This window comes from Rhinolophus sinicus, chromosome 13 (genome assembly GCF_057876585.1).
Source record: "Rhinolophus sinicus isolate RSI-liver-muscle chromosome 13, RSI-T2T, whole genome shotgun sequence".
Taxonomy (NCBI): domain Eukaryota; kingdom Metazoa; phylum Chordata; class Mammalia; order Chiroptera; family Rhinolophidae; genus Rhinolophus; species Rhinolophus sinicus.
This window is the reverse complement of record NC_142513.1, coordinates 11,163,161-11,176,654: the sequence shown is the minus strand read 5'-3', so window position 1 is coordinate 11,176,654 and position 13,494 is coordinate 11,163,161. Positions and strand designations below refer to the sequence as shown.

General features: G+C 47.7%; 1 protein-coding gene across 1 annotated transcript in view; it reads left to right on the top strand.

Annotated features, from left to right (window-relative positions):
• Window positions 1-13,494, top strand: part of EYA2 (EYA transcriptional coactivator and phosphatase 2) — a 218,076-nt gene that overhangs the window by 184,237 nt on the left and 20,345 nt on the right. Inside the window, exon 11 of the mRNA XM_074317592.2 lies at window positions 11,826-11,884. Coding sequence (XP_074173693.1) covers window positions 11,826-11,884 — 59 coding nt within the window. The remainder of the gene's footprint in view (window positions 1-11,825; window positions 11,885-13,494) is intronic.

Sequence of the window (13,494 nt, the reverse complement as noted above, 5' to 3'; positions counted from 1 at the left end):
GTTCAAGGTAGAAACTTTTTGAGGAAGAAAGAGCTTTGGGGTAGTGGAGGCTACCACTCGCATCCAGGCCCAGGACTGTCGTTTTAGCAAAAAGCAGCTTCCTTTACCATGGCCCCTCGTGTCTGAGGGGAGATGGTCGGGGAGAGGGCTGGAGAAAGGGAAAGGGAGAGAACTTACCAGTAAAACAAAATCAACATGGCAGTTGACTTCAGCAAGTATTTATGCAGCCTCATAGAGTAAACACTCAGCTGACTACAAATAGCAAAACCCAACTTGCTTTAGCAAAAACATGCAAATTATTGGCCCTTATAGTTGAAAAGTTCACGGTAGATTTAGCTTTTCCCTGTCTTCTCCTTAGAATGTCAGTTTCATGAGAGCAGGGACCACATCTGTCTCCCTCGCCCTAAATCCCCCAGACCCAGGCAGTAACCAACCAAACAAATCTGTAAACAAGAAAGTTTGTGATAGTGGAAAGGATGTGGAAAAAAAATAAAATGAGATGTGATGGGTGAGAGGAATAGGGTGGGGGTGGGGTCAGCATTCTCCAAGGGGTCTGAAAAGGTCTCCTGAGGAGGTGACAGTGGAGCCAAGGCCGGAATGAGGACATGAGCCAGCCACTTAGGGAGGGGGAGCAGCAAGTGCAAAGGCCCTGAGGTGAGAACAAGCGTGAAGTACTCCGGGATCAGAGAGAGGGCCACCTGACGGTAGTGGAAGGTGTGAACGCACAGGGTGGCTGAGATAAACAAGCCTGGAGAGCAAGTTGTGGGCCAGATATGGCCGCCGACATCGGTGTGTTTGGTAAGTGCTTAGACAACCGTGAGGCCAAAGAACGTGAAACAGGAAAAGCCGCATGACCGGGTTTATGTTTTAAACAGACCACTCTGGCTGCTGCGTGGAGAATGGGCAGCAGGAGGGGACAGGTAGACGTAGGGACACCAGCAGGAGACTACTGCAGCCGTCCAAGCCAGAGAAGAAAAATGCTTTGCGTTGAGGTGGGGAAAAGATGTGGGCTTCGGGACGGAGGTAAAGCCCAGAGGACTTGCTGATGGGTCGGAGTGGGGATGAGGAGAGAGAGGATTAAGGGGGACTCCTGGGCTTGGTCTGACCAGGGCAGCGGTGCCATTCTCCGAGACGGACAAAACAGGGAAGGTGTGGGGATGCAGTGGGGGAAACACATCCTTCCGTCGTGGGCACGTGGGGGTTGAGATGTCGGGGACACCCCAGTGAAGACACCAAATCGTTAGGCAGATATTCAAGTCTGAAGCTCCTATGCAGTAAAAATGCCAAACATGTAGGAGGCGCTTTGTCAATCTTGATTGAACACGAGACTCAGAGTTTGGTATTTTGCGTGACTGGTGTGTGTTTCGAGCGACGTGTCCGAGTCTTGCCCACTCTGCTCTCCCCCATGGACCCCGAAACGGAAGTTCACCTCTTAGAGGAAGCTCTTAATTACCAGCTATTCAGGGAAGCCCGTTTGTTTTTCTTCTCGAAATCTTTTTCAAAAATGTCCCCAGTACAGAAGCCCCCCAGGGCACCTCAGCAGGATTGAAACCATGTTGCACAATGGAGAAGCAAAGACTCACACAAGTGAAAACATACTGGTTGCTGGGGCTGGGATCCCCTGTCGGAGTCTAAAGGGCGCCTTCTGTGACTCCCGAGGAGGCGGTTTGGGAGGCCTGGCCCTTGCACGATGGTCAGTGGGGTTTAGGGCACAGCGTCAGAGCCCTTTCTGCTCTGAGCCTATCATCCATTGGTAAATAGGGGGTCAACTCCCACATGCAGCCACGATTTGTGGAGAACTCACCGTTTGCCAGGCCCTCCTCTCCGTGCCGTGGATTCCGTGGCAAACAAAACACAGCAAGTTCACTGCCCTCAGGGCATTGAGCCTCCAGTTGGGGATGCAGACCATAAATAACTGAATATATGAAGTCAGATGAAGTACTCTGAAGGGAGCCAGCAGAGTCAGGGAGGAGATAGTCACAGAGCTGTTATTTTATTTGGTATAACCAGGGAAGGCTTCCCTGACATTTGAGCAGAGATACGAAGCAGGTGAGGAAGCGGGCCATGGGGGTAACTGGATGAAGAGTGTGCCAGGCAGAGGGAACAGCAATGCAAAGGCCCTGAGGTAGCTTCCACACCCAGGGCAGCTGGAGCAGAAGCAGGAAGGATTGTGGTGGACAAGGGGAGTGGGAGGGGAAGGTCATATGGAGCCTTTCTGCCATCGCTAGGCTTTGGATAATAGTCTAAGAGTGACAAGAAGCCCCTGGAGGGTTTTGAGCAAGAGGGAAGTATGATGTGGTTTGCAGTTCAGAGGCTCCCTGGGGCTGCCGGGGGAGAACAGACGGAAGGGGGCAAGGGCGGAAGCAGTTACCTAAGTTCAGGGCACGCTCTTTCTAGTCAGCTCGATCTGCCTTTGAGTCCTTGCTCTATCATCTCCAGACTGTATGACCAGGGCAAGTTTACTTCATTTCCTTGAGCTTCAGCGTCCTCATCTGTTAAATGGGTAGAAGAAAAAAGCTCCTACCTTCCAGGGTGGTGATGATGATGGGAGATGGTTGAAGGCAGTCAGCACACTGGACATGCCTCTCCACTAGAAGGCTGTAGGTGCCACTGGGATTGTGCAAGGGAAGGAGGGCAAACTGTGTAATTTAGATCATTAGATAGTTATTTTACTAAGAGTTAGAAAAATATAGCTAGCTTGCCCGACCCCGATTTTACAATAATTCAGTAATAATACTGCAGTACAGAGATACAGCAAAGAGTACGACGGGGTGAGCCGGGCCCTGACTCACAGCTGATTGCTGGAACTGGGGCACACATATCAACAACCGCATCTCCTGCTACCAGCCAACTTGCTGATGTGCAAGAGCGGCTTATTTTGCAGTAAAATCCAGGGCAGAGGAACCCTCGTCTGCAGTGTCGGCTGGGTTGTGGGACAAGGGTGCAGGCTTGATTGACACTCATGCACCTGATGTCAAGAGCTGTGGGAACCACCCTAGGGCCCACCAGTGACCTTAGAAATGGACTAGTGCCAGAAGAAAAGAGTGTAAAGTGGAAACAGCAGGGAAGCTGACGCTCTGATTGCAGGGTGTTAACTACCAGAACGTCCTACCACTGAGGTTCTCTGGAGATTGGGCATCACGTCCACCATGTTTCGTGGCCCTAAAGAGCATAGCAGCACCCCCCATTCTCTTGGCTTCAATGGTAGGCATGCTGACGAGAACTGCCTTGGGTGCCTCTTGCCACCAGCTTCCACTTCCTTCTTGATATGTTTTAAAAGAACACGAAATTTGCAGGGAAGATGTAGCGGGACCCTCGAGGGGACCACCTCACTCTTTGTGGCCTTAATGAACAGCCTTTTGATGTCATTGTCGGGAGGTGTGAGTGGGTGAGGGTGCAGTCCCTGGGGAAGATAGCCAGGGCCTGGTATGATGAGGGCAGTGGTGAGAGGGAGGCAAACTGTTTGGCCCCAGGAGGGAGGTGGCAGGGACAGTAAGTCCAGGGGGTGAGATCGGTGAATCCAGCCAGGAGAAGGCAGACACGTGGTGCCCTTCACCACATGGTCCGACAGTGCCACTACATGCACATTCAAGGGTACCAACCAGAGGTTGCATTTGTAACTTCTGCTTACATCCTATTGGCCACAGCTTTGTCACGTGGCCACACCTTCCTGCAAAGGAGCTGGGGAACGTAGTCTTATCCTGAGCAATGCCATGCAAGTGAAAATTCTGATACTATAGAAGAGGGAGAATAGATATTGGGGGTCAGCTTACAGACTCAACACCCTTCAGTCTCTTCTCACCAGAGTAGCCACAGTGGTCTTGGTGAAGGGAAAACTGAGGTACCGAGAGGATAACCTGCCCAGCACTGACATGTATTGAGCTCTTCCCCAGGCCAGGCTTCATACGTACATTTTCTCACTGAAATCTCACAACAACCCTGCAAGGGAGAATGTTGTTTTTAATCTCAATTTTACAGATGAGGAAACTGAGGCCCAGACAGCTCCCTTTCCCGGGGTCACATAGCTAGTGTGGAGATTTGATCCCAGGCAAGCTGACTTCTAAGCTGGGACATTTCTCCTTCACGGAAGGTCCAGTTTTGAGATGCACTGTGGTGTGGAGAAGGGACACACACGGGTCAGCAGAGTGAGTGGAAAAAAAGAGTCCCTCACAGGAAACAAGATTAACCTAAAGGTTTTTGGCAGAACGCATCTCTGGCCAGGCAGGCGGGTAGGCTGGAGGGGGGCGTTTCAACGTGCTGCCAGAGCTGTGGGCAGGATCTTTCTGGAGAGACTCAGGAGTGGCTGGAATCTGGGCAGGCCGTGGCTGCGTGCCTGACACGCGGGCCTGATTGCTAAAGGCCTGATTTACGGTTGTGCAGGAGCTATCAGGGAGAATAATATTTCACTGTGTCAGCGCTGAGCTGCTCTCCAAGGCGTCCTGCCCAACTGGCCATTAACACAGTGTGGCCCACGGCCTCTTTAGTGCTCTTCAGATAAGTTAAACATTTAGACAACACAAGAAAGATGGCCCAGGTTTCCCTCCCAAGGAACAGGCCCCTCTCTGGCTAGTGTAGAGGCAGCATTAAGCAATCCCACTTAAATATACTTGCCTTAAAGAAGAAGGAGTGGCCAGGGAGTCCGTCTGGGCTCTGAGGAGAGTCATTTTTCTAAAGCAAATTTGTCAACAATTTCCTTTCTGCATTTGTGTCTCCAGGCAGCCAACGACGAAAATTAATGGGATCGGACCACAGTAGGGCAAGTTAAGGAAACCCCAGCTGTCGCCCGCTTAATCAGAATGGGTTTCCATTGATATTTTTCACTGAGCTTATTGTTCAGAAATGAGCAACCATGAGAATACTAAGTTTCAAAACCTGTGGGATGCAGGTACGGAATGATCCAGACAGACACATACAGCCTGAAATTACATTTGTTAGGGAAACTAATAAGAACTGGTCATTGAAAAGACCATGAAGGGACATAAGCCTTTGGCGAGGGTGAATGAGAAAAAAGAAAAGAAGAAAAAGAGCTCAATAAAGAATACCCCGAATGAAAGGGTGGACATTACTACAGATTCAGGGGAGATGCAAATACCATGTACAATATTATACCAATGAATTTGAAAACCTAGATGAAGTGGACACTCTTCGGGAATACATAGATTACCAAAATGAACCCAAGGGGAAATTTAAAAATAAAATAAACCAGTGACCTGGGACGTTGAAATGGTAGTTTAGGATGTTCTCCCCAAAAAAGGTACCCGGTCCAGCCAGTTTTAAACAGGAATTCCACCAAACATTGAAGGAAAAGGTAAATCCCATCCCACACAAACTACAGAGCAGAGAAAAAGGTGGGATACTCTCCCATGCATATTATGAGATCAGTGTCACCCTGACAACTCAATTGAGACTTTGAGCACCTGACAAATGGATAAATCACTGTCATCGCTGATGAAAGGTGGACTGCACCTGTAGTCCCTCCGATACCTTCGCTGGTGCCCTGTGACTCTTCACCTGAGTTCCACTTGGGCCCTGTCCGAGCTTCAGGTGAAAGACAGGTCTGGACTATAAGTGATGCCATGTCGTAGGCCTGCCACCTGCCTCAGAATGTACCTGCAAGAGGATGCATTCAGCATGTTTCGTCATTTGGAAAAACAAGACAAAACTGGAGGCCTTGTTCTGTCACCAGAGAAGGGCCCAGAAACAATGACACTCCTGTAGCAACGAGAACACCCAGCACCCAGATCCTGGTTTCTAATACCATTTTCCAGTCAAAGGAACCAGGGCTCCTTGGAAAAATGGCTGATTAGAAGGCTGGGGCAGGGAAGACACACAATACACATGGAGCTTCTTATAAAGAAGTGCTCAAAAACAACTCCACCATGATGGGGTGTGTCAAAAGGACACAGGAGCTAACCAGAAGCGTTGCCACCGGCCGAAGCTGGAACAATTTGAATGCTAAAAAAATAACATCATATTGAGTTCTAACCACAACTAGAAAATAAGTACCCATGAATCCATACTGACACAGATAAATGGTTAAATAAATTAAATACATACATAAATAAATAAGTGAGGGAGAATAGACGCATCTCCTACACAGAAAAACTCCAGTTTATTTAGATTCTCCGCCCTTAATCGTGAGCTTCACATAATGACTCCCTTCCAAAGAGTATAATATGGGAAGGTGGGGGAGAGTAGCTTTACAGTGCAGAAATCTGACGAACCAGATGGTCAAGGTCAACCTCAGCAGTGATAAGTCCTGTTGATAGTATGTGATGAGAATGGCATTTCACCTCTGTGATCTCCCGGCCCCAAATCCATAACCCCAGTCTAATCATAAGGGACGCATCAGACAGACCCCAAGTGAGAAAAATTCTACCAAATGCCTGACCAATACTCCTTTAAACTGTCATCAAAACCAAGGAAAGTCTGAGAGAAGGCCCAAGAGGGCAGAATAGAGTTAAAAAACAAAACAAACAAGCAAAAAAAACTCATATACACAAATAATAATGTTAGGCTATATGAGGAAAATAGAAAAAATCGTATTTACAAAAGCAACCAAAAGTTATAATTTTTAGGAAAAAACTTATGAAAACCATTTTTAAGAAAAAAAAAGGAATGTCTGAGAAAATCTTGACTCTTTAGGCTCCTCTAGCCAAAAGGAGCCTAAAGAGTCAAGATGACAAAATGTAATGTGATACCTTGGATGGGATCCTAGGAGAGAGAAAAAGGACATTAGTGGAAAAACTAGGGAACTCAAAATAAAGAATTGACGTTAGTTAATAATAATAATATAGTGACATTTATTTATTAGTTGTGACAAATGTACCATACGAATATAAGATTTTAACAGTGAGGTAACTGGGTGTGGCTACATGGGAACTCTAGATAGATGGGAACTGTCTACACTATAGTCACAACTTTTATGTAAATCTAAAACAATTCTAGAATTAAGAATTTATTTTAAAAAAAACAACAAAAAAAAAAACCTTAAGACTCAAAGGTATTAAGCATGTTGCCCAAGGTCACACACCTAGAAAATGGCAGGAACCCAGGGAGGGGCCTTTGAACGCCTGCTGCACCATCTCGGGCGTCTCTACCCTGGTCCTCTTCTTCCTGGGAACCTGCGATGCAGGAATGCAGTGTCCTGCTTTGCTTCTAAATGGCCTCCTCAGCAGTTGACCATGACCCTCTCTCACTAGTGAACTCAATTCAATTTGACCATTACTATACCGGGCAGAATTTAGGCCTATAGAATCCAAAATAGTAATAATAGCAATAATGACACCAAACGGGTATGTGGCATTGTCTGTGGGCAATGCACTTTTCAATGTGCTTGACCTGTAGGATTCATTTAATCCTTACAACACCCTCTGTGGTAGGTACCATTCCATAGCTCGGTGACATTCTCCAGCCGCCCCCCCCCCTTTTTTTTTTCACACTATACGATGCCTTGGAAATAATTCCATGTGCTCACATAAAAATTTCCCTCGCTCCTCTGAACTGCTGGGTAGGATTCCACTGAATGGATATACCATATTTCCTTTAGCTGTGATCCAACTGAGGGAATTTGCAGCATTTTCCAGTTTCTCCCTGGGATGATGGACGTCCTTGAGTAAGGCTCTTGGCAGGTGTTTCTCTGGGTGTCAGCCCCACTGCGTGTCACCCATGCTGTGGCTGTGGGAACCCTTCCTCTGTCTTTGCCAGCTGGGCCCGCTCAGACGCCCAGCATAGTCAGTCACACTGGCCCAAGGAGTCCAGAAGCACCCGGGCTGAAAAGCCAGCATCCTGACCTTTACAGGCCTGCCCCACCCCCCATGCCGCAGAGCTGAGAGGCATCAGATCCACTTCCCCAAGAGCTCAGTACCATCCTATGTCCTCTGAACTGTCCCAGCCCCCTGGTTGCGGGCTCAGCGGGTAACTCAATCCAGGTCAGCTGGTTGCGTATGAGGTAGTGTCTCGCTGAGCGTCATGGTATTTTATTAACTTCGAAATGTGATCGCTACTGTTGTCACACTTTAGCACCCCCAACAATCCCCGTGCAAATGAGAAAACCAGAGCCTCCTCACATACCTTTCCCCTGACATCAGGGAAAGAACAAGGAACCCTACCCAGGGGCCTGAGCCTGTGTGACCCCCAGAGCAGTTTTGGAGCTTGAGGGACAGACTGGGGGGCATAGGGAGGTGTTTTTCCAATTTCAGGAAGAGCAATGGACTGGGCCGCGGCTGCGGAGAAACCTGCTATTAATTTTGTTGTCTCTGTGCCTGGGTCTGCAAAGTCCACGTTGGCTTTTAAATAGTTTTCGTTACCCTGTCGGGAAGCTGTCCCTAGGATCCTTCCATCTCCCATCTCTCAGACGGCTGTGGATCAGAGCTCTCAAACTCGGATGCCCACAGGGGCCAAGTGATCAGGTGATGAAAAGTGAAGAAAACCCAATAGACACGGTGGGGAACTGGAAATGGGTGTCCAGACAATTGATTGTCGGTGTATAGGAACGCAAGCCCGACATTGCCGGGACATGTCAGTTCTCAAAGTAGCTGAAAATCTGGAGAGAGATCCCCTGGGTTTCCACACTGGCTATTGTGTCAAAATGTATTTTAAGCACAGTGTGGCTAAATAAGCTATGTCTCCAGGCCAGCTTGCGCTCTTCCCTAACTGAATTTACCAACATAGAAGACTAGCTGTCAGCCTATTCCTTTCTCCCTCTAGGACAGCGCTGTCCAATAGAATTTTCCGTGACGGTGGAAAGACATGCACCATCCAGTACGGTAGCCACTGGCTGGCTGCAAGGAGCGAGTGGGCCCTTGAAATTGGATGAAGGCACTGAATGTTTATTTTTATTTAATTATAATTAATTTAAATGTAACTGTAAATAACTGCATGTGGTTAATTGCTACGATATTAGACAGTGTCATGATAGATTTTTAAAGTTGGGGTATCAGGGGAATTTAAAAAATTGGCGTGTACCCTTGAGCTCAGCTACTTCAGGAAAGGACACCCCTCTTGAAGAGCAGGGAATACATTCTACCTGAGCCCACCAAGCGGCAGTTACAGTCCTAGGTACATGGAAAGAAAGGAAATATGGAATAATGAGCAAAAAAAGAGTTGGGTGTGAGCCAGATATCTGCTGGCTCAAGTGTAGTTACTCAGTGTCCCCCCAGTTTTTTTTCTAGCACTCTCCGAAGAGTTTCTCACCTGGAGGCACCATTTAGCATCACCACATTCTTTGCCATGTGCTCTGACTCACCCCTGCCCATGGCTGACCCCTAGGAAGCCACTTGGTGAGACTTCCCTGCTGCCATCAGCCTATCAGAGCACACCACTGCCCATGCCCACATGCTGTCCTGGTCCCACAGACATGCCAGGTCCTATGCAGAGGGACAATGGCAGCTCCTGGACTCAGTCCTACTTTGTCACTGTCACAGAGCTATGGACTAGAGTGTGCCAAGGACCCTAGAAACAGACGTCACCTTCCAGCAAACCCCTTTCCAATCCAGAGCCCCTTCAGGGGCCAGAGAGGGGGACCAGTGGCCACACCACCTCAGCTGCCATTCTCCCCTTCTTCTCCCAGGTTCCAGCCTCACTCCCCACAAAGCAGCCCAGCCTGCAGTCCCCAACCCGACTGCAACGCCACGTCTCCATATCAACAACCTTCCCTCTACATATCTTTAAAAAATGAATGAGGGAAGGGGTTTCCCATCACCCCCACCAACCCCTTCCCTAGCTAAGGCCCTGTTCTCAAAGATGAATTCAAGCCTGTTTCTTGTGTAAAAAGAGATCTCAAAATGTTGAAAACATCTTTTTCCCCCAGCTTCTATCCCCCCATAAAGGATGTCCCAACCAGTTTCTTTCCTCAGAGGTCAAGCTCAGAGTTCCATGTTCTTCTCCTCTCCTTAGCCGTCTTTGCAAGAAATATCTGCCTCCTGAAATTACATTGCAACCAAAATATGGATGTGTATAAATCTTAATAACACAATAATAAAAATTGATACAGCACCTACTGTGTGCCAGGCTGTACAGCCCGCTGTTAATGTAGCATCTCACTTCTCCTCACGTCAACCCTGTGAAGTAGGTTCCATTACCAGTCTGACCTCAGAGGTTCAGGGTGGTGATGTAGCTTGCCCAAGGTCACACAGCTGGAAAATGGTTGGATTCAGGATCCAAACCCAGGCGGTCAGATTCGGGAGGCTGAGCTCTAAATAGGACCATGGGGGCTGGCACAGCAGGCTCACAGTTTTTGCCGTATCAGCCTATCATCCAAATGTGCTTTCTGGTGGAGGTGGAGTTGACAGGATTGGGGTGTGTTGAGCGTAGATTCCGTGGGGGGATGTTGCATCACTCTTAACTCCCGGTTGCAAGTGCAAAGTGACAGAAATCCAATTCCGCTAACTCAAACTGAGACGTCCGGGCATCAGTTTCCTATGGCTGCTGTAACAAATTACTGCACACTTAGTGGCTTAAAACAACACAAATGTACTCTTACACTTCTGGAGGCCAGAAGTCCAAAATCAGTTTCACGGGGTTGCAGGTGTTGGCGAGGCTGGTTTCTTCTGGAGGCTCTGAGGGGAAATCTGTTCTTTGCCTTTTGGATTTCTACCTGTATTTCTTGGCTTGCAGCCTCTTCCTCTGTCTTCAGAGCGTGTGGCTCCAATCCCCTTCTCCCCTCGATCATCAAATATCTCTCTGCCTCTTACTTACAGGACCCTTGTGATTACCCCAGGGCCAGCCAGAGAATCCAGGATAATCTCTGCACCTCAAGATCTTTAACTTAATCACATCTGCAAAGTCCCTTTGCCATATAAGGTTCCAGGAATTAGGGCGTGGGCATCTTTGAGATGTATTCAGCTGACCACAGTCAGGATGGCCTAGTTTCAGTTGTGGCTGGATCCAGGGGTTCAGACAATGTGACCAGGGCCTCATCCTCTCTCCAGCTCCCAGACCCGCTTTCCTGCAGCCCCTCCAGGCTGCATCCCACCCTTCAGCCGCCCCAATGAAAGGAGAGCGCCTCTTTCCCAGAAGTCCCAGCCAGAGTCCCAGGGCTGATTCCCATTGGTCCAGCCTAGACCACATGCTCGTCTCTGAAGCAATCACTTTAACCGGTGGGATGCTGGGTCCCTCTGATTGGTTGAGACTGGGTCATGTGCCCATTTTTATCATCCCTTTCCTTGAGGTCTTAACCCACATTTGATAAGGTGTTTCCCCAAAGGGAACTGAGAGACTTATGGGTGGTGGAAAGCAGCATGTCATTGGAGTCCATTGAAGGGCAAATCCATGAGATGGTGCCTGGCACATAGTAAGTGCTCAATAAATGATGGTCACAGATCGTAGGACACAGAGGGGAACTTAGAAAGGGGGTAGGTCCAGAAGCTAATGCTTAAAGAATATAAGGTTCACTAAGTAGATGAAGGTAGAAGAGCATTCCAGGCCTAGAAAACACTTCGAACAAGGCAAAGGTTTCCACGGTATGTCCTGTCGTAGCTGGGGGCAGACGGGGATGGTCCCATTTTGTACCTGTCCCCCCAGTGTAATATTAACAGCAGCCCCTTTTACTTGCAAAACTCTCGCAGTTTGCATGATCGGTTATATGGTCACTCCCGTCCCTTACAGCCAACCTGCTCATTTATAAAGAAACCAAAGGCAAAAGAGGGATGATACTTCACCCCCGGTCACCTACCAGTTAGTGGCAAAGCTCTGATTAGAAGGCAGGACTCCACCTCCCAGTCCAGTGTTCATTCTACCCTTTAGTTTATGAAACCAAATTGTAAGGGCAGCATCAGATTAACCAGTCACATTTCTCTCTTCCTTTCTTGCCAAATTTTTCGTAGGACTGTGACCAGATCCACGTCGACGACGTCTCATCTGATGACAATGGCCAAGATTTAAGGTAGGAACTCAGGGGAAGGTCAAACATGCCCCTTTGGATCGGTTGTCCAGCTCTCCTATCACTGGGAAATAGAGAGAAGGGGCCGCTGCTGGTTATCAGGGCAAGAAGCGCCTGCCTCCAGCCTGAACTGTAACTATGTTTCTCTGAGCTCAGAAACCACGCCCCCCACCCTGCAGCCTTTCCTGTATGTCCTCCTATCATTGAGGCTGAGATTTCCACAGATTCTCTATGACTCTCCTTGTGTTTGTCTACGTGTTTTTCCCCTTCTTATTAAAGTAATACATGCATATTATAAAAAATTCAACCACTCCTGACCTTGCCTCCCAGAATCACCACCATTAAGAGTTGATATACATTCTTCAGAGGTTTGATTGCGTTCATTAGCATACATATATCATTTAATACAAAAGTTAATACAGTCGATACTCAAAAAATATATTTTTCTTGAATGAATGAATAAGTGGTATGTTTCTGGCTTCTAGGGTAAAACACTCCCAGGACATGGATTCCAGAAATCAGGTGCCCAACCACTGAGAAAGACAACTTCCAGAGGAATGTCTCTGGAATGTTCCATACCTGCCCCTGGGGAAAGGTTTATAAAAACAGAACCATAGTTAATCTGTGCTTATCCAAAATTATCACAATTCAACACCTCTAGGCCCATCAAAAATATTATTAGACCAAATAATGTTTTGCTTACGGGGCCAGTCGTCGTAACTTCACTTAGTGATTGCTTCCTAGGTACGTCTTTTAACCTTCTCCTAAAAAAGAAATCAAAGTTTTTGTTACTGAGCCCTGCAAGTTTTTGCAAAGCCCAGGACAATTAGAAGTGACAGGGGGCAGGCACCTGCTTCATTTTAATTAGCCATTCAGAAAATCCCTCTGCCCTCAGGACTGGCAGGGGAGCAAGGCTCCAGTGCCAGCGGGCACTTCCCAATTTATGGAGTAAATCAACCCAAGATCAAGGTTAACTGTGTCCTTTCCAAGAAGTCATCACTGAGAACCACTCTCCCTTTCAAGGCAATGAGCAGCCAGGGTTTCGTTTTAATAAAGTGTCCCCCGTAGCTGTCTGGATTGGAATTTAAAGCATTGTTCTCATGCTGAGCTGTTTAAGAATCCACAATCCAAGAGTGTCTCCCCCGCCCTGAAACCAAATTCCCCATTTACTCATTCAGGAAATATTTATTGAGTACCTACTATGTGCTAGGCACCAACCATCAGTGCCCCTTGGTTTTTGTTTGTTTCATTTTGTTGTTTTCCTCAGTTAACAGTAGAAACCAATCTTGGTAACGCCCTTGGGTTCTGCCATGCCCTGTTCCAGATGCTTTACATGGATTAACTCACTGCATCTGCATAGTAACCCTAAGACAGGTGTTCTGTTCTTCATACCCCTTTTTCCATCAGGGACTGGGAGGCACAGAGAAGTTAGGTAACCTGCCCAACCTCACACAGCTGGTAAATAGGGAAGGCAGGATTCATGGATGAACATCCAGGCAGCTCCCCAGGGTATCCTCTGCGTTTCGTCAGTGTTCTTTCTCAAGAATAAATTACCTAGCCTTTCCATACTACCTGGAGACAGGTCCATATAGCCTTATTCTGGGTTCCTGTCA